The sequence below is a fragment of the Eumetopias jubatus genome, unplaced genomic scaffold, assembly GCF_037043125.1.
Source record: "Eumetopias jubatus isolate StellerSeaLion01/CBP00866 unplaced genomic scaffold, mEumJub1_p1.0 scaffold_9, whole genome shotgun sequence".
Lineage (NCBI taxonomy): Eukaryota > Metazoa > Chordata > Mammalia > Carnivora > Otariidae > Eumetopias > Eumetopias jubatus.
This window is the reverse complement of record NW_028274815.1, coordinates 30,495,342-30,521,551: the sequence shown is the minus strand read 5'-3', so window position 1 is coordinate 30,521,551 and position 26,210 is coordinate 30,495,342. Positions and strand designations below refer to the sequence as shown.

At 38.4% G+C, this 26,210-nt stretch overlaps 1 protein-coding gene across 2 annotated transcripts in view; it reads left to right on the top strand.

Moving 5' to 3' along the window:
- Window positions 1–429: 429 nt before the first annotated feature.
- STRN (striatin) overlaps window positions 430–26,210 on the top strand; it is a 94,148-nt gene continuing 68,367 nt past the window's right edge. For both annotated transcript variants that reach the window (XM_028117141.2, XM_028117142.2), the window contains exon 1: window positions 430–738. In XM_028117141.2, coding sequence (XP_027972942.1) covers window positions 505–738 — 234 coding nt within the window. In that variant the 5' untranslated portion in view covers window positions 430–504. The remainder of the gene's footprint in view (window positions 739–26,210) is intronic.

The window sequence follows — 26,210 nt, the reverse complement described above, 5'->3', positions numbered from 1 at the left end:
ATCTTGGCGCGACAACTTCCGTGTGTATGTGTGTGTGTGCGCGTGTATGTGCAACAGGGCGCGCCGCCCAAGAACTTCCGTGTGCGAGAGGGACTGGCGCACAGCCCGCCTGCACCCGCCGGGCGGGTGAGGAAACCCGCGCTCCCGGCTTGGCCGGCCCCCACCGCCGCGGGCAGGGGCGGGCCGGGGCGGGCCGGGGCGGGCCGGGGGGCGGGGCTGCGGCCGCGCCCGAGCCGCTGGCAGCCCCACAGGCCGCCGCGGCCGCGCTCGCCGGCGCCACACCCCGCGACTACATTTCCCAGCAAGCCCCAGGCCGCCCGCGCGCCGCAGTTGACCCATTTCCCGGCCCGTCCCGGGCTCGGCCGGCCCCCGCGCCCAGGCGGCTGCTCCCTGCTGACTGGGGTGTGGGCGGGGAGCGGCGGAGGCAGGAGGAGGCGCTGCTGGCCGCCGCGGTTGCCTCAGCTGCTGGGCGCCTGGGCAGCTCCCGAGGGTTCTGCGGCCGCCATGGACGAGCAGGCGGGTCCCGGCGTCTTCTTCAGCAACAACCACCCGGGCGCCGGCGGTGCCAAGGGTCTCGGGCCTCTGGCGGAGGCTGCCGCGGCCGGCGACGGAGCGGCTGCAGCGGGGGCGGCGCGAGCCCAATACAGCCTCCCTGGGATCCTGCACTTCCTGCAGCATGAGTGGGCCCGCTTCGAGGTTGAGAGAGCCCAGTGGGAGGTGGAGCGGGCGGAGCTGCAGGTAAAGACCCTCCCGGCCTGGCCCTCTTCATCCCGCCTCTTCGCTCCCTTCCGCCCCGCCCAGGACCCTTCCCCCTCCCCCCCAGCCCCCGCTGGTCCCCTCCCCCTTTGCTCCCGCCCATCCCACCCAGAACCGCGTCCCTTTACCCCCTTCACCTTTGCCTTTCGCTGACCCCACTTCCTTGACCTGGGTTCCCACTCCCGCCCTTGATGCGTTGTTTACCTTCCCCGCTCCTTTTCGTCTGCTCCTTCCCACTCTTAACTCAGTCTCTTTCCAACTCTTTTACCGTCCCACATTTTAGGTCGTCCCTTTCAGTTTACTAATTGGGCTGACAGTAGTTTTGAGAGACGTCGAGCAAATCATCTTCTGCCCTAGTGAGTCCCATCCTAGGTCTAGAGATGTTCCCTGCGAAAGGTATTGGTAGTTGGCTCCTCTCTCTGAAAGGAAGGTGATTAAAGACAGCAGAAGTTGTGTCTGAGGGGCCTTGACTTCAGGCGAGAAGCAGATGTTGGGCGAAAGTATTATTAGGAGTATCAGCTTCTTTTTAGATACGTGTAAATGTTTTTTTTCCCTCTTTCCTCTTCCTTTACCCCCTCCCGCGTTTCTTTTAGGTATTTCAGATTCATGGATTTTGAACGAAGGACGTAGATGATAACAGTCAGGTGATGGTTCAGAGATGGTTTCCTGTTCTCAGAATCTGAAACTTTCCAAGGGTTAATTTTATGTCCAGTGTTTTGTGAGATTGACTTGTACTTTGAAAGGAACTAAAAGGGACTTTAAAGTTGGTTACATTTCCTTGCATAATCTGCAAGATAAAGTATATCCAGGAAGGAGCTTGTTGTGGGCTCTTAGAAGAAAGTGAGGCTGATCCTTTACTGGCCATTCTGAATTGCTAAGTAGGTTTCAGTGGCTGTTCTTAAAACTTCCAAGGCACATAGCAACTTCACAAGGAACTTAAAGAACTGAGTGGCTGTGCCTTTCTGTTTTACTGGCTAATCCTGTATGCTCATGAAATCTGAGTATAGTTTTGGTTGGTGAAACACTTGAAGTTAAAATGCTATCCAGTGTGTCACTTTTTTTGGTAACATGTATTTTCTTTGGCACTTAAAAAAAAGAAAAGGAGAAATCTGTTAAATAGAATCATGTGCTGGAACAGGGCGGTTTGGCATAGTGGAAGTGGCTGGGGAAAGAGGGAGTAGACAGCCTTACAGTACCGGCTGTGCTTGCTTCTAGCTCTGACCTTGAGGAAATCCTTTCGCCTCTCCGAACTTCAGTTTCATCTTTTATTTATCCAGTACGTTTATTGAGTGCCAGCTGTGTGCCTCTAGGCCCTGGGATTAACGAAACCGACAGCATCTCTGCCCTCATACAGCTTACATTTTAGTTGGCAGTCAGCAAATGCAAGTATATAATATTCTGGACCATAGTGGCAACTTGGATGAGAAAAATAAATCAGGTACAGGGATAGAGTGTGAGAGGGGCAGCTATTTTATTTTAGATGTGGTGTTTGGGGAAGGCCTCTGGGAGGAGTTGAATGGAGCAAGGCATGACCCATAGTTATTAAAATTTTTTCTCGTTATTTCTACAGTTGTATGTTTATATTCTTTGGCAGCCTTTTTTATTCCTTTTATGTACTTCAGTATCTAGTCTGTGGATATTTGTAAATTTTCTCAAAATCTGCCCATCTCTGTATAAATAACAAGCAGACTTAAATGCTTCATTCAAATTTATTAGTAATTCACTTTATTAGCACTGCATTCTATAAATGAGCTTGTGGATTTCAGACTCCAAGGAAGTGTGAAAGACAGGCTTTAACTTTAACGTTGTTCAGGTGTGGAGAGTGATTTTTGTATGTGACTGCTTAAATTTTAATTTCCAGCTCAGGGAAGGCGAGTCACTAATTTGGTCAAAAAAACAAGATAATAATTCTCCCTTCTTACTCGTGGAGGTTTGGGAACTTCCAGTTCATCTCACCCCTTGTCGGGTCTCCCAGCGTTCCCCCTACACTCCTCCGTTTCAACTTTTCAGTTTGCCTGTAATTAATTGTAGTCACTCTTCAGTTTTACATACACACGTGGATGCACGCGCGCTACTTCCCAGGTTATTTATGGTAAATGTTAAAGTTCAGGTAGGTTTCCCATTGGTGCTCATCACATTGAACGCGGTACATTTTTACAGTATCTTTTGGTTTGTGCTCACATTAATTTAAGCATCCATGGAGAAACGTTAAACGTTAAAAATGTGTCATATTTTCCAAACAGAACAAATATTAAGTATATTTATTATGCTTTTGTTTTGTATTTTGTGGGCGAGAGTTGCAGGAATCTCACAATTTAAAATATGTTTTTTAAAATCATTTCATCAACATCAATAAATTTTGAACATATCCCTTCATTTTTCTTTTGCCATTGGAATTTTTCTAGAAAAACGATATGAAGTAAGAGTTGAATGAATGACGATGAGATTTTGTTTTCTTTAAGATTTTATTTATTTATTTGACAGACAGAGACACAGCAAGAGAGGGAACACAAGCAGGGGGAGTGGGAGAGGGAGAAGCAGGCTTCCCGAGGATCAGGCAGCCCCATGTGGGACTTGATCCCAGATCCCAGGACCCTGGGATCACGACCTGAGCCGAAGACAGATGCTTAATGACTGAGCCACCCAGGCACCCCGACGATGAAATTTGGAGTAGTTAGTGTCCCCCTTTGGATTTTTGAATCTCTTCTCAAGTCATTAACACCACAGTCAACAAAAATACCTTTAAGATTAAGTCTAATTTGTCCCTTCAGGAACCTGTCAGTCCTGCTCTTTCAGGTTGCCAGTGCAGAGTTGTGCAAGGCAATCCAAGCTCTCATCTACCTGGCTTGCCTTTTCCACTTCCTCCCTTCTTCAGGTCTTGGGAGGAAGGAACCAGCTACATTGTGATGCAAACTTGTCATTCCTCCCCCCCTCCCCCCCCCCCGCCCCTTGCCCATCTTGGTTAATGTAGAATTCTCTTTATTTTTGATAATCTCCCTCCCACCTCACTACCACCATTCAGATGAGACTAGGTCATTCATGGGAAAAGAACAGTTAGGATTATTACTGAGCTTTATATTTGTGAAAGAAAGTGGAGTTGGAATACTAATCATAACATTTGAGAGAATTTTCTGTATGTGAGACATTGAGCTAGAGGACCTCAAAAGAGCATGCAGTCTAGTTGGAATGATAGTACAAGCAAGATGCAGAAAGATCAGTATTGATCACGTTGGGGGCTTAAATTTTCTTAGAATAGCATAAAAGAAGAGAACTAGCAGTGAATAGGAAGAAAGAACTTCATGAGGTAATAAGAACCTATTTGAAAATTACTGACTTAACAGAAAGCAAGCATGTAAATAAAAAATAAAATTTATTGGCCCTAATTTTGGGGGGTATGTATAGTAGGGGAGGCTCTGCTATTTACCTGCAAATGCTAAAATTGTGTGAAAAAGATGGTATGATTGAGTAGCTTAGGGCATGTGGTATAGGGACTGTATACTGGAGTGTTTATTAATCTGGATTTTGTCATTATAGATTTATATTTTCATTCGACAAATGTTTGTCAGTCGTCCGCTTTATGCCAGTTCCTGTTGTAGGTACTGGAGAAACAAGAATGATTAAAATAGACCCTTCCGTCATGAAGCTTAAATTCTGGAGGAAGGCAGACAGTAATAAATACCTACATACATAAAATATTAGATGGTGGCTAGCACCATGATAACGTGGTATAAGTGGGATATGAAATGCTTGAGAGGTTGGAGTGGGGAAGAAAGGCTTAACTGATGAGATGCCATTTGAGCAAGACTTGAAAAGATGAAAGTAAGGAAAGAATGTTCTAGGCCTAGAGAACAGTGCTGGGGGGGCGCGGGGGGCAGGGGGAGCATGCTTGGAATGTTTGAGGAATAATGAGGCACATGTGGCTAGAGTAGAGGAGAAGCATGGAAGAAATGTCGGAGGCACTGGGTCTTGCCCATTGTAAGGATCTTAGATTTTTACCTCTGCCAGATGGGCAACTGTTGAAAGCTTTTGAGCAAAGGAGGAACACCATCTTTAAAAGGAACCCTTTGCAAGGATTTAGAATACACTTGGAAGACAAGAGTAAAAGAGTCAGGGAGTCTAGTTAGGGGGCTATTTTAATAATCCAGGCTGGAGATGAACTAAGGTGGTAGTGATGAGATAAATGAATATATATTTTGATACATATTCAAAGTATAATGGATTCCAAATACATTTTTGAAGGTAGAAACAACAGGATATGCTGAAGAATAGAATGTGAGGAAAAGAGGAGTCATGTATGACTCAATTATTTTGACTGAGTAGCTTTATGAGACTTAAGATTTACTGACCATATAGATGGATATACAGCACTTAAAATGACAGTTTATTTTGTGTTTCAGCTATTGTTTACAATTATGGTGAGAGACAACATGGCATAGATCTGCTTTAAATCTTTTGTCTAAGACTTACTACTTTATGGCAAACAGCAAACAAATTTTGACCTTTGAGAACCTTAGTTTCCTCATGTATAAGGTGAGGATAATAAACTACCTTGTGAGGATTAAATGAAATGGTTTAAAATACCTCACAGAGGCTGGCACGTAGCACAAAATAAGTGCTGAATGAATAAATGGTGGCAAATACATGATGTAAAATTTGCATTCTTTTTTATATCCTTGTGTCCAGAGAAAAGCATAATCTTTAGTTGTGAACTCTTTTAAGGCTCTAGCCTGGACCAGGCAGTCTAATATTCCAGGTCTGACGGTGACCCTACGGGACATTTCATAGGAGTGAATTGTCAGCCTCACAACACTGATTATATACTTCACATGTATTTGCTTTCCTTATAACTCCGTATGTGTCTGTTATCTTGGAATTTGTGTAAAATTTTTTGAGTGTGTTTTTCTTTTTCTTTTTTTTTAAAGATTTTATTTATTTGAGAGAGAGAGAATAAGAGATAGAGAGCACGAGAGGGAAGAGGGTCAGAGGGAGAAGCAGACTCCCTGCCGAGCAGGGAGCCCGATATGGGACTCGATCCCGGGACTCCAGGATCATGACCTGAGCCGAAGGCAGTCGCTTAACCAACTGAGCCACCCAGGCGCCCGTGTTTTTCTTTTTTTTAAAGATTTTATTTGAGAGAGAGAATGAGAGAGAGCATGAGGGGGGAGGGTCAGAGGGAGAAGCAGACTCCTTGCTGAGCAGGGAGCCCGACGTGGGACTCGATCCCGGGACTCCAGGATCATGACGTGAGCCAAAGGCAGTCGCTCAACCAGCTGAGCCACCCAGGCACCCCTTGAGTGTGTTTTTCTTAACCTTGCATGATGTCTTGGGTAACAAATCATATCCATTTACTAACCACTCTATAAAACTAATCTTTGGTTTTATTCAGCTCTTTAAACTACTTCCTTTGAACTTGGAGCAGGTAAACCCCTGTACCATTGTGGTATAGTATAATTTTGTAAACAGGATCATTTTTCATTCTATTTGTATCCTTGATAATTTTATAATCTTTATATTTTAGAAAGATTGTAGAGGTTTTGCTGTTTTAAAACATAGACTACTGTTTGTCACTTTAGTTCAGTATTTCTCAGCTTTAGCTCAATCTTAGAATACTCTGAGGGAAATTTAAAAAATATTCATTCCCTGGACTCTACCCCAGACCAATTAAATCAATCTTAGGATTTAGGACCACTGGTATTAGTATTTTTTTGAGCTCCCTGATAGTCCTTATATGTAGGAAGGATTGAGAACCACTGCTTTAGTTGTTCGTTTCTGATTTTACATGTGTAGTTTGATGATTTTAACACATGTGTTAGTATTCCAGATATGGATGGCTTTTTATAGAATTTGGGATATAATTTCTATTATTCTTTCTGATGATAGCTAGCATTTTATTTTTAGCCAGTAGAATATTATAATTGGATTCACCTCCCTCTGACTGAGAGAGAGAATGATAATCTTTGAGCTGGAATGAACTTTGGAAAAAATCAGCTGCAACTTTCTTTCGCAGGTAAAGCGATGCCCACAGAGAGGTCGAATGACCAAGAATGAAATAGGTTTTATACAAGCTGTCACTTAACTCTCCAGATACCTTTACACTTTTTTTTTTTAAGCCCTTTCAAATACTATCTTGCTTGATCCTTAGAACTTTCTGAGATAATCAGTCACACTGATGCTTATCATTTTTCTTCTTATTTAAAACAACAGACATGCAGATTTTACTCTGTTTTACTGTTTTCTAGCTTATTTTGTTGGCTTCATTTAAATACTGTGTCTTGACTTTGGTGTTCTGTAGTTTTATTATGTATTGGGGTATAGATTTCTTTTGTTTGTGACTTTGTTAGGCAACTTGGAAAATCTGCAAAATCCTCAGCCATTATCTCTTTAGATTTCTGCTCTGTCCTGTTAGCTTTTTTGGGGAGTCTCTGATTACATGTACTTTAGACCTTCTTTATCTATTTATTCTGATTTATTTTCCAGTCCATTAATTTTCTCTTCAGTTGAATCTAATCTTTTAAAGCCTTCCAGTGAGTTTGTAATTCTGATTATTATTGAAGTTCAGTTTGGTTTCTTTTTGAATCTGCTGGATCTTTTCTTAATAGTTTCCTGTTTCTGAAGATATTTTCAGGTCGTCTTATATTCTTTTTTTTTTTTTAAAGATTTTATTTATATAATTTAGAGAGTGAATGTGTGAGCAGGGTGGAGGGGGTGACGGGAGAGGGGCAGAGGCAGAGGGAAAGGGAAAGAATGTCAAGCCGACTCTGCTGAGCGTGCAGCCAGACACGGGGCTTGATCTCAGGATCCTGAGATCATGACCTGAGCTGAAACCACGAGTCAGACGCTTAACTGACTGAGCCACTCAGGTGCCCCAAGTCCTCTTTTATTCTTTAAATCTAGTAAGTATAGTTATTTTATAGTTGGTATCTCTGTACTTCACTGTATGTGAGGTCTTAGAGGTACCTTTCTGTGATTTCTTGTTTTTGCTGGTTCTTGTTCATAATGACTTGCTTCTTTGTATGCATGGTTATCTTTGTGTGCTGCTCACTGTCTTGAAAAAGTGTAAGACTAAACTGAGGTCTCAAATAAAGGTATCTTCAGAAGTTCTTTGCCTTTGCTTCTGGTAGGTTTGGAGGCATTACCAATCCAGAACCACTTAAAATAAATTCATTGCTTGAATTTGAACCATCCTGCTGATGCAAATTTTGGTTGCAAATACATTTGAGGACCAGGGTTCTTCATGTTTGCCTTGAAGGTATAAGGCCCTTAGGTCTTAGCTAAATGTGGGACATATCACCTGTTAGACTTTTCACTCTGGATGGTGCTGGTCTTTGACTTTTACCCTTTGGGTCCTGTAAGGCTGTCCAAACTAAGGTTCAGATTTGTTCCGATTGGCCGGTACCCAAAGGGCAAAAGTGGCATTTGTTCTCTTAACTCACTCGGTATTCATTTTCCCTTCCATTTTGGCCAAATAATTCCTTACTTCTTATCAGCTTTGCCTTTTAGATGAGTGTGAAAATATTTTGTCTAAAATTTTTAGCTGTTTTCAGTAGAAGAGTTAATTCAGGACATTATTACTGGAAACTGAATTATCATACTTTCAAAAACTGATAAATAAGAATGGCCCAGTAAGGCGCGCCTGGGTGACTCAGTCGTTAAGCATCTGCCTTAGGCTCAGGTCATGATCCCTGGGTCCTGGGATCAAGCCCCGCATCGGGCTCCCTGTCCGCGGGAAGCCTGCTTCTCCCTCTCCCAGTCCCCCTGCTTGTGTTCCCTCTCTCTCTGTGTCTCTCTCTGTCAAATAAATAAATAAAATCTTAAAAAAAAAAAAAAGAATGGCCCAGTAATTATCTGTGGAAAAATATCGTTGATAATACTTTTTTATTAAGAGATGTCCTTATTTAGCCCTAAACTTTATTTACCATCTAAGTCTACTTTTCTTTGAGTTCCAGTGATAGGCGAGGAGACTACAGCTTCTCTCCAAAGTCTTGGTAATTTAAGCAGAATTTAAAACAAACCCCTTTACTAATCAGTCTTTGAAAGGTGTTTGGAAGTCCAAATAATCTGGACTGATTTCCCTTTGTCAGCCTATTATCTACTTGATGTCAGCCATACTTTCTGATTTATGAATATTAATGGTATCTAGGTTTTAATTCTGGGCCATTTAGAAATAAACTTGCCCTTGGGATCCTTGGAGTTTCTTGCTTTGGTGGGCCATTTGACAAAACAGTCTATTGCCTATCATATAATGTGGCTATGCAAAGTTTGGGCCTTAACACCATCATTTCCAGTATATAATTTTTCTGGGCCTCATCTTTGTAAATTATGAATTCTAATATACCCACCAAACAAGAGTAGTTGTAATTTTAAAAAAGATTAAATATGCAAAGTATGTGACTCATAATAGGTGTCTAAATAAATGGTTTGCTCTTGCTGGTTGAGATTTCTATGGAGAGAATGCTTTCAACTATATTATTTATTTATATTAAATGTTAGAAGCCAAGATCTGGTTTAAGTGATCCATTTGGCACATAGTGGCTACTTAGATTCTCTTTGCCCTGTTAGTAGTGATTTAAGGACAATAAATTGACAGCATCCAAAGTAAGGGGCAGGCCAGAGATGTGTAGTGATAGGTGGTGATAACTGTAAGCATTGAGGACTGGAGATAGGAATAGAGGAAACTGTGGAGTTCAGGAAAGAAACCTGAGGCTAGAGAGAAGCTGGGGAAAAAGGGTAGAAGAAAAGAAGAGACAGAGAGGGGAGCGGAGGGGTGGGGGGAGCAGACACAGACAGGAGGGAGAAACTGTACCATGAACTTGTTCTTAATTCCTAGAGCATGTATTGTCTGTAGTCTTTGTTTTAACACTTGTAGAATTCTAGGGCTGACAAGGAAAGACACACACACACTTTCTGCCCCCACCCTCCCCATCTCTACTCTCAATTTTCTGTTCCCTTCATTAGGCTAAGAATATTTTACCTCCTGAGGGACCTCTGCACCTAAGTAGTCTCATCCTTTGTTTTATCAGTGAGGGCCACAGAGAGATGGAGTGAGTTGTCTTCGATCACTCTGTGACTTGGTGGAGATTTAGTTTAGAACCCAGGAGTCCTACTGCTCCGGCCCAGGCATTGTTCTGCATACTACATCATCTCCTTTTATTGGTCCCTCACCCTGTGTAGCTGCTTCTGATCTGAGGTAGCCAAGTGAATTATAATATTTAGATGATTAATTATGCCTTGAGTAGCTGTCATAATGTAAATTCTTCTCACATTTCAAACTTTTCTTCAAGCAGAACAACTTAGTGAAATGACTATATTTTAAGGGGTTCAGGAAAGTCTTCAACAATTTATGTTCCTCAAAAGTGTTAAACATTGTGTCACCCTAGTTTCTTTTAATAATTTTATTTTTGTGTAGGGAATACTGATATAAAATGTTTATTTCTTTAAAAAAGTCTGCAAATTTGGATCTTTTTCAGGTGATGGTAGCCTAATTAAGTTCTGTGTGTGTGTGTGTGTGTGTGTGTGTGTACTTTTTAAAATATAGTTAGTGTTTATTGACTACATATCACCTTTTGTGCAGTGCTTTGGTTATTAGGTCATTCTCAGCCTACATATGCTGTTTGAACAGAATAATATGTCAACCATGTATTTGCTCTTATGCATTAAGGTATTTGAAGAAATAAAGTCACTTTCTTTGGCAGACTTAATGCTGTTTAACTTTATTACAAAAGTACCTTATCTGAACAAGATGATGGAATATTAGAAAAGATTAATATGTAAGAAGGACGATTTATTGTAGAGTTGGCTAGAAGCACAAGGAAAAATGAGATTTTTTTTTTTGGTAGATAAGATTGGGAGAAAAGTAAGGGAGTAGAAGCCCTGAAATTGAGGGGAGCTTTGGGAAATATTGAATAGGGTTGGGTGGAATAGGTATTTTGGGTGTGGCGAATAGGTTCTTGGCATAACTGCACTATAGAGATCCAAGGAAAGGACCAGGGGAGTGTTAGACAGAGGTTCCATTAGCACTCATTTACCTGGGACAGAAATTGGATCCAGTACCAGCATATCTAGCTGGAGAAATAAACCAGATGCCAGATTCCACAAGAGTGATACCAGTTTCACTTCATGGAAACCTACAGCTCAGTCTGGGACTTGTTCTCATTTTTTTGTTTGTATGTTTTGTTTATATTTCCTAAATGAGAAGGTTAAGCAGTCAGCAAAGGAGCCAAATTATATGCACAACCAAAACCTGCTCCCAAGGAATGTGGATTCATATAAAGCTAAAAGGGAACAAGGAGGAGCTTAGAGATCTGGGTCAGTACACTTACTGAACTTGAAAGAGTAGTTAGTTGGGGAAGATGGTACCATGGTCTCAGTACTTGAACCCAAAACTTTATCTTGTTTCCTTTCCTTTCTCCTTTACCCTCCAAAAATAATAATAGGGTTTTTTGTTGTTGTTGAGCTCTTACCACATGCTGGACACAGTGCAGAGCACTTTACATGTGTAATCTATTTTAATCTTAGCAAAGCTCTTTGTGGTACGTATTAATGCTTATCCCCTAATTCATGGATGAAAGAGGATAAATAATTTCCCGTAAGAAAAGTTTGAGTGATGGGCCTGGGCATGGTAAATGGAAGGAAATATTTTGACATTTTTCTTCTTCTCTTATGCTTCTGAGTCAATGTATAGGGTTGGGATATTTTCCCTCCCTTGTCTGCCTGGTAAATTTCTAATCCTTTTCCAAGATTCAGTTTACCTTCTTTGGGAAACCTCTCTGACCTCTGGACATTGTGAAGCTTCATGCTCTCCTAAAAGCTTGTATATATAAGACAGAAACACCATCCTGACCAGTGGTTGGGCAGTTAATCTGGTTGAAATGATACCAAGTCATTTAAGTTAATATATAAACGCATACTCATTTGCCACTGTAAGACCAAGCCCACCTGCACTTCACTTTTTTTTTTAGAATGCTGATTGGAGTTTTGTGTTGTCTTTCTTGAATAATTACAATCATGATACATTGCTTGTGGTTTCTGGTTTTGGTTTTCCTTGGGTAAAGTATACAGTGCATAATCGTGGATTTTTATGACTTTTCCCTATTCTTTTACAGTTGTTTCACTCACATTTAATTCGATAGCAGTATTTTTCATAGGTTTCCTTTGTTGTCTTGTCTTCCCAAAGCATTCAACTTAGTCGTTCTTTTCATACCTGTATTTTATTGGTTTATGTAATGTTTAATTGAATTATCTAATCAAAGCAACAGTGCAACTGACATAAACAGGTTTGGGAGGAAACCAAGTTGACTCTTGGTGAGCTTATACAACTCAACTGAGATAACCGCAGTGGATGGGTGAACTGTAAAGAAGAACATACTCAAGCTGTGAATATTTAATGTGCCCTGGGCATTAGGCAGTGTTTTACAAAGGGACTGAAGAATACTGGTTAATCCAGAGGTTTGCTTGAGAGAGGATTAGTGGTGAGAACTTCTGTGTCTCAGTTATACCACCTATCTCATACTTTGCATATTTGTTTTCTCACTAGGTTCTGAGTCACTTAAGGGCGTTTTTATTTCCCTAAGGTCCAGCAGTTACTGGCACATAGTAGCTGCTTAATAAATGGTTCTTAAATAAATGAATCATATATTAGGCTACATTGTTACTGAATATATATTAAATATATGTGTTTGAATATGTATGTCATGTCTCTTAGCTAAATTTTGGCCATAAGGACAGGTCCTGTGTCTCAGACATCTTTGATATTTACAGTGTTTGTAATAAATTTCGTGAGTGTACAATATATGGTGGAATGTGGAGGAGCAGTGTATCTGTCCCTCTTGCTGCTAGCTAGTTCCGCCTCATGACTTCCCCTGGAAAGAGCCTTTGAGAGCAAGTAGTATCTGTGTTCCGTTGTGTAGAGCATGGCCTGGGCCCTGCCAAGTCATCTGACAGAGCTCATCTTAGGGATGCCACTGGCTTCATAATTGCAGCTTGATCTTAGCTACAGCCAGTGGTGCTTGGGTTTTGGTAGTTGTGAGTGTAGGTTTGTTTTCTTCTCCCTTTGTGTGTTAAACACTGACTGCCAGGAAATGTCTTTGGCATCATGTCCTGAAAAGTCTTTACAATCAGCAGGGTCAGATAACACTTTTTTTCTTTTCTAAAACCCATGCCTTCAAATTTTATACATGTTCCTTATTCCTTCTAAATAACAAATTGAATATTTTTTTTTCTGTGAAGATAAATCTGGCTTTAAGTAAACTATCTAGTTTTCATTACTTTGTATTCTACCTTTCCAGTTTTGTTTATAGTTGCATTACTAATATACTATGATTTTAAACTTTTTGAACTCTATTATTTTTAATAAAATAGAAATGTCCCAGTTTTCCAGAATTTAGAATTAAAATTCTGACTTTTTTTTATCCTTAAGCTGGCTTTTTTTCATCAAAAATTAAAGTTTAGTTTCCCGGCTCCTTATAGCCAGCCAAGTGTGAGAATGAGCACAAAAAAGGCTACCATATGGAAATAAGAAAGTTGCCAAAGCCTCATAGAAAATACGTTGTGGATTAACAGTGGAAAACAAGCAGATACAGTTCCAGGTCACATGGAGCTTAGAATCAAGCGATGATTCTTAACTTTAGATAGACCTGAGTCCATTATGCCAGTGGTAGTATCCACTGTGGCAGTGCCATTTTAGCTTTTCCCATTTAAAAACCAACCAAACCAATAGTGACAACAAAGGAAACCCCTTTCAGCTCTCTTATCTGTCAGTGCTGTCATCCCATTTGTTACCTTTCATTCCACTGTCAGTTTCTCTGTACAGACCACATTTAGTATCTTTGGTTTTCTACTAGTCTCATTTTCTTCTTTCTCAGTTTCTTTGTTCTTCTTCTCTCTTTTGGGTTACTTGTTTCTCCCTCTAGTCCACTGTTCAGATACTTGTTCGCCAGATTAGATTGTTCTTTTTTTTTTCTTTCCAGCAGTTTCTCTTTGATTTCAATCTTCTCACTCTAGTTGACTCTTTTTATATATAGATTGATGCCTTATAAAATTACATCTCTAGGTAGTGGTGATATTTTTCCACAGTTACAATTCTAATTTCTTGCTAACGTCACCTGGGTGACCTACTATAACTTGAATCTCCCTCAGCCTTTCTAAAATCCTTCTCACAAACCAAGCTGCCTCTCCTCCCCATACCCAGCCTCTAATTTACCCTTTCTGGAAGTCTAGATTCAGCTTTGAGTCAGCGTTTCACTCTCTTGTCTTCACTCTCCGAGCCATGCATTTGGTTTTGTAAACGATTTAATATTTTAAATCCATTTTAATCATTTAATTTTTAATACTGTTGTTAACTTGGTTCAGATCCTCACCAGCTCATATCTGGGTGACTGCAGTAGAGGCCTTCTTAATTTTTTACCTCTGGTCTCTCCCTTGGTCAAGGTAGTCTACACAATATTGCCTCTCAAGCTTCTAAAAATAATAATTTGTTCAAGATACGTATTTTTTTCTTTTTGCCTCAAATCTCTTCCGTGATCAGACTATTATATTTCCTACCTGTTAGGGTACTCTTTCTAAACCAGCATAGTTTAAGCTTGCTTGGCACATAAGCCGCGTTTAACTTTTTTTTATCATTGCTGAAAAAGTTGCATCGTTCTGAAATAATCTTCCATGATTTGTATTATTCTTTCAGATTTATATATTCTTTATTCAAATTTAGCTTAAGTCCCATTTTCAACATGAAGAGTTTTTGGTTTTGGTTTTGATTGTTACTTTTTTAGTACTTGCTTTTGTTATTTGACACTTAGGGTGTGCTATCTTTTACTGTTTACTTGCTTTTTATGAATCTGTCCAATTAATTTAACAAATATTTATTGGGCATCTACTATATGCAAGTGACTGTTCTAGGCATTGGGGATATAGCAGTCAATAGCATAGACAGTCTCTGTCCTCTTGGAACTTTAGCAGCTTCCTCTGTACCTTACTATTATTTTTTAAATTCTAACACCTATCATAGTATGTGTTAACATTATGTGTTGATGATATTAAAATTGAGTTCAAATTTGCAAGAAGGAGCCCTTGACTAATAATACAGAAAAAAACGCTGTCTTGCTGCTGTCCAAAAAAACGCTGATAATTATAGAGAAAAGGATAATTATTCTGGAAGGTGAGGATATCATTTGGAAGGTGGCTATTGTCTTGAATTCAGTGATAAATTTTAAAAAATCAGCCAAAGCAATACTGCCTTGGCAGATATTAATTCAGGGGTATACCATTAGTTTCCCATGCAAATAAATAGAAATTAAAAACAATACTCATTGGGATCAGGACTTACTCAGTTTTGTTTTCCACATACCATCTTCAGTTCCATATAATCACAGGATGTTAAACTCTTTCCCTGGATAGTTGAGGAAACTGAGACTCAGAGAAGTTAAGTAACTTTAATGAGATCATATCGATTAATGAGAGAACCAGGAGGAGGAATCTCCCAAATCCCACATCAAAGAACATTGGATATTTGTACAATACAGTTCAGTAATTGGTCTGTATAGCTCTGGTCCTGAGTTATCAAGAAAAATTATGTCCCCAGGCTTTTTTTTCAAAATGAAATCAGGAATTTATTATCTTTAAAATTCAGTATACATCAAAGCTTAAATGATTTATCTCAGGTATTTTTTATGTGTGTCTAAGTCTTTCCTATTTTCCCTACTTTGTGTTCTCTTGTTTACTTGTTTGAATAAAAATGGTTACTTTGGTATTTTGACCTAATTTTATATATATATATATATATAATCAGGAAATGAGTTTTATGATGTTTAAAAATCAGGTAGTTAGTAATAAAAACTTGTTTTAATAAAGCTTGACTTCCCTAGTTAAGGAATCTATATTGATTTTTAAAAAATGTTTTTGTAGGGGTAGCTGGGTGGCTCAGTCAGTTGGTTAAGTGTCTGCCTTTAGCTCAGGTCAGGATCTCAGGGTCCTGAGATCAGCCCCGCATCCAGCTCCCTGCTCAGCGGGGAGTCTGCTTCTCCCCCTGTCCCCCCATCCCAGCGCACAAGGGAGCTCTCTCTCTTTCAAATAAAAAAAAAATCTTTAAAATGTTTTTAAAAATCTTTAAAAAAATCTTTAAAATGTTTTTGTAAGTTTGCTATAATATGAATTAGAGAAGAGATTTAGAGCATGAATCACTGACTAGAAACCACCAATTTTTCTACAAAAAAGAAAGTTTTAATCCTTATTTAGAATTCAGAGTTAAACTTAGACTTTATTTTTAGAAACTATCTAAATTTTACATTTAACAGTGTTAAAGAAAACCAGAGCTGGACAAGTGGTTAAGGTAGTATAAGCAGATTTTAATCAGGGACTATTGCAGTAGGGGGAAAGAGACCTCATTATAAAACTGGGCTCAATTCTGAACACAGCAAGGAAAATTAGGAATTTATAGCCAAGGGGTGAGGGGTTGGGATGTAAATTATGAAGAGGAAACATCACAAGTAAGGGGATTCTGGCTAAAATAACTTGACAGGATTCTTGCTGAAGGGAGGCCAGGGTGACCAAATGTCACCTGGGGGATTGGAGGGGTGAGGAATTTGATCAGGTGTTAAAAGTGATGAGATATTGAAGGTGAGGGATTCTTGCCAAACTGACTTAGTAAGATTGTTGCTAAAATTGGGGGATGTGAAGGTAAACATGGAAGTCTAAAGATCTGGCTTAGTTAAGCAGCCGACTCAGAGGAGCCTGACTAAAGTTAGGTTGAGAAGAGAATCTTTGTCAGAAGAAATATCTTGAAAATAAGAATTGGTGGGAGAGCCTGGGTGGCTCAGTCGTTTAAGCGTCTGCCTTAAGCTCAGGTCATGATCTCAGGGTCTTGGGATTGAATCCTGCATCTGGCCTCTCTGCTTAGTGGGGAGTCTGCTTGTCCCTCTTCCTCTGCCCCCTACCTCCCTTGTGCATGCTCTGTCTCTCTCAAATATATAAAATCTTCAAAGAAAAAAAAAAGAATAGGTGTATATATAAAACATAAGATAGTCAGAAAGATAAAGGGTAGAAAGTACCCCTCCTCTCACCAGTCCTTCTCACAAACCTGTTTAGTGATAAATTGTAACAATTTAGTGTGTATCCCGCCAGAATTTTATGTATATACACACACAAACACACACACTTGGGTTTTTTATTGAACTTGTATTTACCTTGGCAATAATTGTTTATTGCCTCTCTTGTTTAATCTGCTTATCTATTTTAATCTCCATTCTTCTCATCTTCCGTTTTTCCTTTGTAAAATATTTTTTCTGTACGCGTTCTTTATTTGCAAAACTCAAATTGTGTCATTTTTTTCTCTTTTTAAAAAGATTCATATGTGATATTTTGTATACATTAACTATTAGTTTGAACTGTTTGAGAATTTTTTTATTTTTATTTTTTATTTATTTATTTTTTTTAAAGATTTTATTTATTTATTGGACAGAGAGAGACAGCAAGAGCAGGAACACAAGCAGGGGGAGTGGGAGAGGGAGAAGCAGGCTTCCTGCTGAGCAGGGAGCCCGATGTGGGACTCGATCCCAGGACCCTGGGATCATGACCTGAGCCGAAGGCAGACGCTTAACGACTGAGCCACCCAGGCGCCCTGTTTGAGAATTTTTTAAACAGTAATTGTTGGGTATGCATAAACCTAATTTAGCTAAGTTGCCAACTGCGTTTGAGAAGGACTGCCCTTGTCTACATTTACACTAACAGTACGTGATCACATATCATCTAGAATTCTCCTTCTTGCTAGTCTCATAAAGGTATATCTCCTATTTATATTAACTTGAATTTTTCCGCTTATCAGTGGGATCAAGAATCTCTTTCTAAGCTTCTTAGACTTTGAGTTTCCTCTTCTCTAAATTGCTTATTCATATCCTTTATGAGAGCATGGAATATCTATTTATTGAGATCATTTTCTATCTATATTTACAAGTAGGATTAGTTTTTCTTCTTTTTCTGTAATTTATTTTTGGTAATTTTTTAGGTTAGTAATACAGTTTTAGCAGGAAACAGGACGATAGTTTTATTTATTAAAGCTAAATAAATATAATACTTGTAAAGTAGGTTAAGGTGAAGTCATTGGGATTTGTATTTATTTTATTATTTATTTATTTATTTATTTTTAAATATTTTATTTATTTGACAGAGAGAGACACAGTGAGAGAGGGAACACAAACAGGGAATGTGAGGGGCTCCATCCCAGGACCCTGGGACCATGACCTGAGCTGAAGGCAGACGCTTAACCGACTGAGCCACCCAGGCACCCCAGTGATCTGTATTTATATTAGGAATATTACCTTATAAAATAACAGGCATTGTTTTATGTAATGGATTTAATTTTACACTTGATCTTAGCCAAAAGGCCGAGAAGCGATTGTAATGGATTTAATTTTATTTTTATTTTATTTTTAAAGATTTTATTCATTTATTTGAGAGAGAGAAAATGAGAGATAGAGAGCACGAGAGGGAAGAGGGTCAGAGGGAGAAGCAGACTCCCTGCTGAGCAGGGAGCCCAATGTGGGACTCGATCCTGGCACTCCAGGATCATGACCTGAGCCGAAGGTAGTCGCCTAACCAACTGAGCCACCCAGGCACCCTGGATTTAATTTTAAAAAGACATTTTCTGGATCTTACTCTTACAAATTAGTAAAAAGAATATATATATATATACACACACATAGAGATATCTACGTATATATCTATAGGCACACACATACTTGTAGCTACTTTAATTGATTTGAGACATGTTATGGGTTTGTATGTTTGAAAGTCAAGATTGCTAAATATGTTTCTATTCTGGAAGCTCCAGTCCTGTCTTGCCTACTGCCTATAGGGAGTGCCCACCTTAATAGTAAAATCAGCAACATATAAACTTACATTTCAGACTTACCCTCCTTCACTACAAGCTCTTTAAATTTAACCCTCTACCATCTGTGTTTTCTTCAGATCTCTGTTAGTATACATGTTTTAAAGATGATTGGTTTGTACATAGTTACTTTGTCTCTTTGTTTGTGTGACAATGAAATGAGTTAAAACACTTATTCTGAAAAATGTAACATAGGAAGAGCTCAAAAAAAGATAGCTTTCATTAATTTCATGTATTTTCATATATGTATAGTTGTAGTCTCTGCACTTTCGGTAATTATGTAACCAAAACAGATGTCATTTTTGCTTATCTTTCTGTCTCTGCATACAGGAAAGTTCACAAGAGAATTCAGGAAACTGTTCACATTGGTTATCTCTAGGTAGTGGGATGGGGTAAAGGAATGGATGTTGGTTTTTTCCTTTATTTATATAAAATTTGAATTTTTTTTCCATTTTATAGTATTTTTTAATGAGGAAGATTAATTTTTTAAAGCAATCAAAATATAGCTTATTGAACTACTCTCTTAATGAGTATTTGGATGGTTCTGTTACAGGACAACAGTCAGCATATGGCAAAATAGTCAATATTAATATTGTAAAAGAAATATTCATTAAAGCAATGAAAGGTACTCTTTTCTATCTATGAGTGTTTAAAAGTCAATAACAACACCCAATGCTAGGTGAGATTTGTTAAACTTTACTCTCATACATTGTTGGTATTATCAGTTGGTCATTATCTATCAGGAAACAGACTTTGACCTAGTAATTCAGTTTGTTGCAGTCTTTCCCAGAGAAATAATTCCCTTAAAAGTCTATATGCATGAAAGGCACCCTACTGAACAGGAGAAGGTACTTGCAAATGACATACCCAAGAAAAGGTTAGTGTCCAAAATAAAGAACTGATATAATTCAACATTCAAAAAACAAATAATCCAGTTTAAAAAATGGGCAGAAGACATGTATAGACATTTCTCCAAAGAAGATGTACAGGTGGCGAGCAGACACATGAAAAGATGCTCGACATCACTCACTGTCAGGGAAATGTAAATGAAAACCACAATGAGATATCACACCTGTCAGAATGGCTAAAATCAAAAACACAAGAAACAACCAGTGTTGGCAAGGATGTGGAGAAAAAGGAACCCTCTTACATTGTTGGTGGAAATGCAAACTGGTGCAGCCACTGTGGAAAACAGAATGGAGGTTCTCAAAAAGTTAAAAATAGAACTACTCTATGATCCAGTAATCACACTACTAGGTATTTACCCCCCAAAATACAAAAACACTAATTCAAAGTGATACATGCACGCTTATGTTTATTGCAGCATTATTTACTATAGCTAAATTATGGAAGCAACCTAAGTGTGCATCAGTAGATGAATGGATAAAGAAGATGTGGTATATATATATATATATATACAGTGGAATATTATTCAGCCATAAAAAGAATGAAATCTGCAACAACATAGATGGGTCTAGAGAGTACAGTGCTAAGTCAAATAAGTCAGAGAAAGACAAATACCATATGATTTCACTCATGTGGAATTTAAGAAGCAAAACAAAATGAGCAAAGGAAAAAAAAAAAGACAAACCAAGAAACAGACTCTTAACTATAGAGAACAAACTGATGGTTACCAGAAGGGAGGTGTGTGAAGGTGAGTGAAATAGGTGATGGGGATTAAAGAGTACACTTATTATGATGAGCACTGAGTGATGTATAGAACTGTTGAATCACTATATCGTATACCTGAAACTAATATAACACTTTATGTTAACTACACTGGAATTAAAATTAAAAGCTTAAAAAATCTATATGCATGAAGAATATCATTAGCAGTTTATTTTGTAATAATGAAAAATTACAGTCTAAATGCCCAGCTCTAGTGAAATGAGTATCAGGAATGCTTTTTTTAAAAAAAATTTTGTTATGTTAATCACCATACATTACATCATTAGTTTTTGATGTAGTGTTCCATGATTCATTGTTTGTGTATAACACCCAGTGCTCCATGCAGAGCATGCCCTCTTTAATACCCATCACCAGGCTAACCCATCCTCCCACCCCCCTCCCCTCTAGAACCCTCAGTTTGTTTTTCAGAATCCATCGTCTCTCATGGTTCGTCTCCCCCTCCGATTTCCCCCCCTTCATTCTTCCCCTCCTGCTATCTTCTTCTTTTTTTTTAAACATATATTGTATTATTTGTTTCCGAGGTACAGATCTGTGATTCAACAGTCTTGCACAATTCACAGCGCTCACCAAAGCACATACCCTCCCCAATGTCTATCACCCAGCCACCCCATCCCTCCTACCCCCCACCACTCCAGCAACCCTCAGTTTGTTTCCTGAGATTAAGAATTCCTCATATCAGTGAGGTCATATGATACACGTCTTTCTCTGATTGACTTATTTCACTCAGCATAACACCCTCCAGTTCCATCCACGTCGTTGCAAATGGCAAGATCTCATTCTTTTTGATAGCTGCATAATATTCCATTTGTGTGTGTTTGTGTGTGTGTGTGTATACACATATATATATACACATATATATACACACACCACATCTTTATCCATTCATCTGTCGATGGATATCTTGGCTTCTTCCACAGTTTGGCTATTGTGGACATTGCTGCTTTAAACATCGGGGTGCACATACCCCTTCGGATCTAACACTGACATAACAAAGGTCATATTTTTCCCACAAGTCTGGTGGTGGGTAGTCTTTTTCTCTGACATAAGCTGGTGTAGTTACTCAGTGATGACATAAAGTAACTAGGCCTTTTCTGTTGTTCTCCTCTGCCATCCTTCACCCCAGTCTGTTGGCTTATTGTCTTCTTTCTCGTTACATTATGATTACGGGACTGCTGTAGTTAGAGATCTCAAGACCAGAGTGAAAAGCAGCAGATAGGTTTGTTTGAATGTTTTTTGGGTGTGTCTCCTTTATCAATGAATGATAAATTTTCTCATAAGTACCTTCTCCCCGTCCCCAACAGATACCCATACATATCTCATTGATTACATAGCCATGTGTGGCCACAACAGAAACTAAGAAAGCGTGAATTTTACTTTCCAGATTCTATAGTGGGAAGTTACAGAGTAGAAAGGGGTTGGGAATGTGTATTTTGAGTAGCCAGTCTGCAAGATCTGCCACAATGGTTAGGTAAGTTATGGTAAATTTGCTTAAATTGATTTTTTACTCAATTATTATTATTATTACTTCTGTAATAAACTCAAAGAAAATGATATAAAAACTGTAATAACAGAAAATTAGATTAGTTTAATACTTAAACTGTGTTTAGCAGAATGCCTTGTACTACAAAGTGCTTATTTTCTTGCCTCCTGAATGAACATTAGTTTAAGTGCCATAAAGTAGTAAAACAGTATTTACACATAGAGGTGTTTTTCTTTAGTAGAAAATAATAAGTACTCTTTAGAGTACCTCAGAGAAGGGAGGGATTACTTTAAGCTAAATAGGCTAAGAGTTGGCATTGGTAGAATTTGAAATTGCAAAAGGGCATTTGGGGAAGGTAGTGGGGATGAAGAGAAGAACATAAGCCAAGGCATGGGCCTGGAAGAGTTGAGGCCATATTTGAAGACCAAAAGATGGTCTGCTTTGATTAGAGCACAGGTTGTGTGAGAAGGAAATGTGGAAGACAAAGCTAGACCGGTGAGCTGGGAACAGATTGTAGATAGCCTTAAATTCCATTGGGAAGAATTTGGGCTTTAGTTTCATAACGCCTTACATTTATAGGTTCACAATTCAGACATATTGAATGAATGCTTTAAATATGAAAAGTGTTGCCCCTTGAAGACTGCTTCTTTAGAGATTGTATACCTCTCAAAAGGTGATTTGGTTTAGGACATGTTTAGAACTCCTTTGCAGTTTTCTAACCATAAAGAAAATCATACACTATAGAAAACTTGTCATTTGCAAGGGATACTTTGAGAACTTTGTGCATCCTCAAATTTTAAAATTAAGAGGTCTTTGTGTGGGACCCTTGCTTCCTCTGAATCATGTTTCCTTTGAGATTCATGTTTCATATATATATATTCCTATTAAGTTAATATTCTTCTCAGTGGTTTTTTTTTTAAGATTTATTTATTTAATTGACACAGAGAGAGAGAGAGAGAGAGAGAGAGAGAGACAGCGTGAGAGGGAACACAATCAGGGGGAGCGAGAGAGGGAGAAGCAGGTTTCCCGCGGAGGAGGGAGCCCAATGCAGGGCTCGATCCCACGACCCCGGGATCATGACCCGAGCCGAAGGCAGTCGCCTAACCAACTGAGCCACCCAGGCGCCCCTCTTCTTAGTGTTAATGAAAGTTTTATTTCTTTTGATGAATAGATTTTGCTCAGGTTAGAGCACTTGCTGAGTCAGTAATGTTTTTTTTCTTTTTTTTTTTTTGTATAGAACATTTGGTGGACTTGTTCACATTCATAGTTACAAGCTGTTACCAAATACCAAATTTGGCATTTCCTTCTTTTCCTAAGAACTGTTACTTTCTTAGTCCTTATATTTTTCTTCACTTCATTTGTGCTAGCCATTTGGTTTTCTTTGGGGTTGGGGTCAGGGGAGACATTTTTTATGAAGAAACTCAGTTTAAAAAAGAAAAATAGAGTTACTGCTTTTGAACTTTGAGATGTGAATGCTTATCTAGGCTCGGCTCACTCATTTACTCTGGATCTGTCCTCTAGCTTCTCATTGTCTTAAGGGAATATCTTCTGAGTGGCTCTCAAACAGTGATAACTGTGAATATTAAATCTGTGAATGTCAAGTTTATTATACTGCACATCCACAGATTCTCCCTTTGATTGATACCTTATTCTCTCACTCCACTCTATGTATGTGTATGAATATATACATATTCTTTTTTTTCCAGCTTTTTTGAAATATATCTGATATAACATTGTGCAAGTTTATAGTACACAATGTTAATCTGATACGCTTGTATATTGCATATATGTATATGTATATATGTTTTTTGTAACTGAATTTTCCACTTCTTTGTGCAAACATTAGAAACATTTGTAAAGATTAGAGAGATAGGAGGACATGCTGTGGGAATTGATTGGTTGGGGGCAAGAGGGAACCTTTGTGCGGACTCAAGAAACTTGATGTACAGTTATTTATATCTTGCCATCAGTTGATAATATGCATGTAATTAATGTTTTAAGTGTGAATTTGGGCAGTGGAGAGTTTGTTGTGTAGGACAGTCTATATTTTTAATCATACATGTAGGGATGGAGGGATTGATGTGATCGAATATACCACTATCTCCTATGGCATTTCAGACATAATGTGTCATCTAAAAAAAAATTACTCATCTTCTTTGGAAAAGAATGCTAGATAAATAAATAAAAATAATGGTACAGAATTTTTGAGGAAAATTTCAGGAAGCTCATTCATTTATTGAAAGATAAAGCTAGTTGTAAAGTTAATACTAGATTAAAATACAGTTTCTGAGATGAACATCAGTTTTGTACTTGACCCCAGAGTTGACTAGGCATCTCACTGTAGTTTGTGTTTATTTATTTATTTATTTTTAAAGATTTTTTTTATTTTTTAGAGCAAAAAGGGGGGGGCAGAGGGAGAGAGAGAGAGAATCTCAGACTCCCCACTGAGCGCTCAGTCTCACCACCCTGAGATCATGACTTGAGCCAGAATCAAGAGTCGGACACTTAACCAACTGAGCCACCCAGATGCCCCTATTTTGTGTTTATTTTTATAGTCACTGCTTTTGCCTATAACTGTTTCTGGTTCTAGTTGCATACAACATCATATGTTTTGTTCAGCATACATGTTTCATCCACTGGGCAGTGAGCTCTGTTTTATTTTGTCACTACCCTAGCCCTAGTGTCAATGACTGCCTGGTGCAAGGCAGGTGCTCAGTTAATACTGTTAAATGAATAAATGTGAACATTCAATAAATTTATGACTCAAATCCTCATTTATTAGGAGACCCCATTGTCTGGTCTTAGCTCTTTTCTATACCTACATGTCCTGATCTTGTACCCTCATTAGATTGGAAGTGCACTGTGAGTAGGAACTTGGTTTTGTCTTTCCTATATTCTTTACAGTAATATGGACTGTGGTGGGTAGTAGGTATTCCCTAAAGATGTGATTAAACTGAATGATAAATGGTCAATTTTATGTTTTTATCTTGAGACTGCTAAAAATATAGTCATAAACAAGAAATTTGGAAGAGAATCAAAAAAACTAATGTGTTCTTGTCTGTCAGCTTGAGGGCCTATATAAGACTTTGTACTTCTGTGGAGGAGAGAGCTAGGGTTCTGGGACAGCTCAATCCCTCATTCTTTAACGGCCTATTTGCTTTATTTTTGGCCTTCTAACTATGTCACAAATGGTGTAGGTCAGTGGTTCTCCAAGTATTGTCCCAGAATAGCAGCATTAGCATCACCTGGGTACTTGCTAGAAATGCAAATTCTCAGGCCCCACTCTAGACTGAGGGTAGAGCGTGGCTCAAGTAGTCTGTGTTTTTTAGTAAGTCCTCTAGGTGATTCCCATGGTAAAGTTTAATGTCACACTGTCTTCAGGAGAGAGGCCTTTCTAGAGGCAACAGTTGTATGCCAGAGAAAACCAACTGGCAGCCCGAATTTAAGAGAATAATGTAATCCAAGGCTTTTCAGAGGGAACAGGTATGATTTATAAAGGTGTTTAGATATAAAGCAAATTATTGAAACTTCATCGTATGCTATTTCTTAGCTTAAGTAAACTATATTACTCACTTTTACTTTTCAAATATTTCTCTATTTGTGAGTTTGTGCTCAAATTCAAAGTGAGAAGCTTAAATCGGTCAAATTTTCTTGTACTTTACATTTTTGTAAAAGTGAGTGCTTTTTCCCTCCCAAAGCGGATGACCAAGAAACAACTGAAAAGTGTCCAACCCAAACTAATATGTTGTGTATTTTTCTTTTTGTGAATATGTTTTCTAGTGATTTCAGTTTTCAATTTGAGCCCTTTTTAATTTTAGAGTACAAGATAGTTTAAATGGTTTCAATAAATTAAATGGTACATTTAAAATAATTTCTTTATTAGATATTCCTGAATATACAGATAAACCTGCCTAGCTAAAACAGATTTATACTCCTTATCTATATCCTTTTGACAAATTGGAATTGAAAAATAATACAAAAATTAATTTTTGTGTACCATGTAGACTCAAATTGTAAAATATCCAGTTATTGTTGTTTTTATCTTTTTTATTTCTCATTGTTAGGAAATGAAGGCCTAATTTTAGGTATATAATGTAAAAATTTTATAAAGCATCGTGAAAGTTCTAACATTCATTTTCCTTGAAGATAATTCCGAAGTTTTCTTTTCAAATATATGTGCCATTACCATTAGGTTTCCTTGTACAGATAAGTGGATGTATGATGACTTACAATTTTAAAAAATATATTATTTTATTTGTAACACTTGAAAGCTATTTTCATACCTTACCTACTTGATCAAATTGAATTTACTTCATTTTTCTAATTTTTTTCTTAAGATTTCAATTGCATGTCTTAATCTTTTGTTCCCGGAACTCTGGAAAGTTTAGAAGAATTCACTCTGTGAGAATGTTG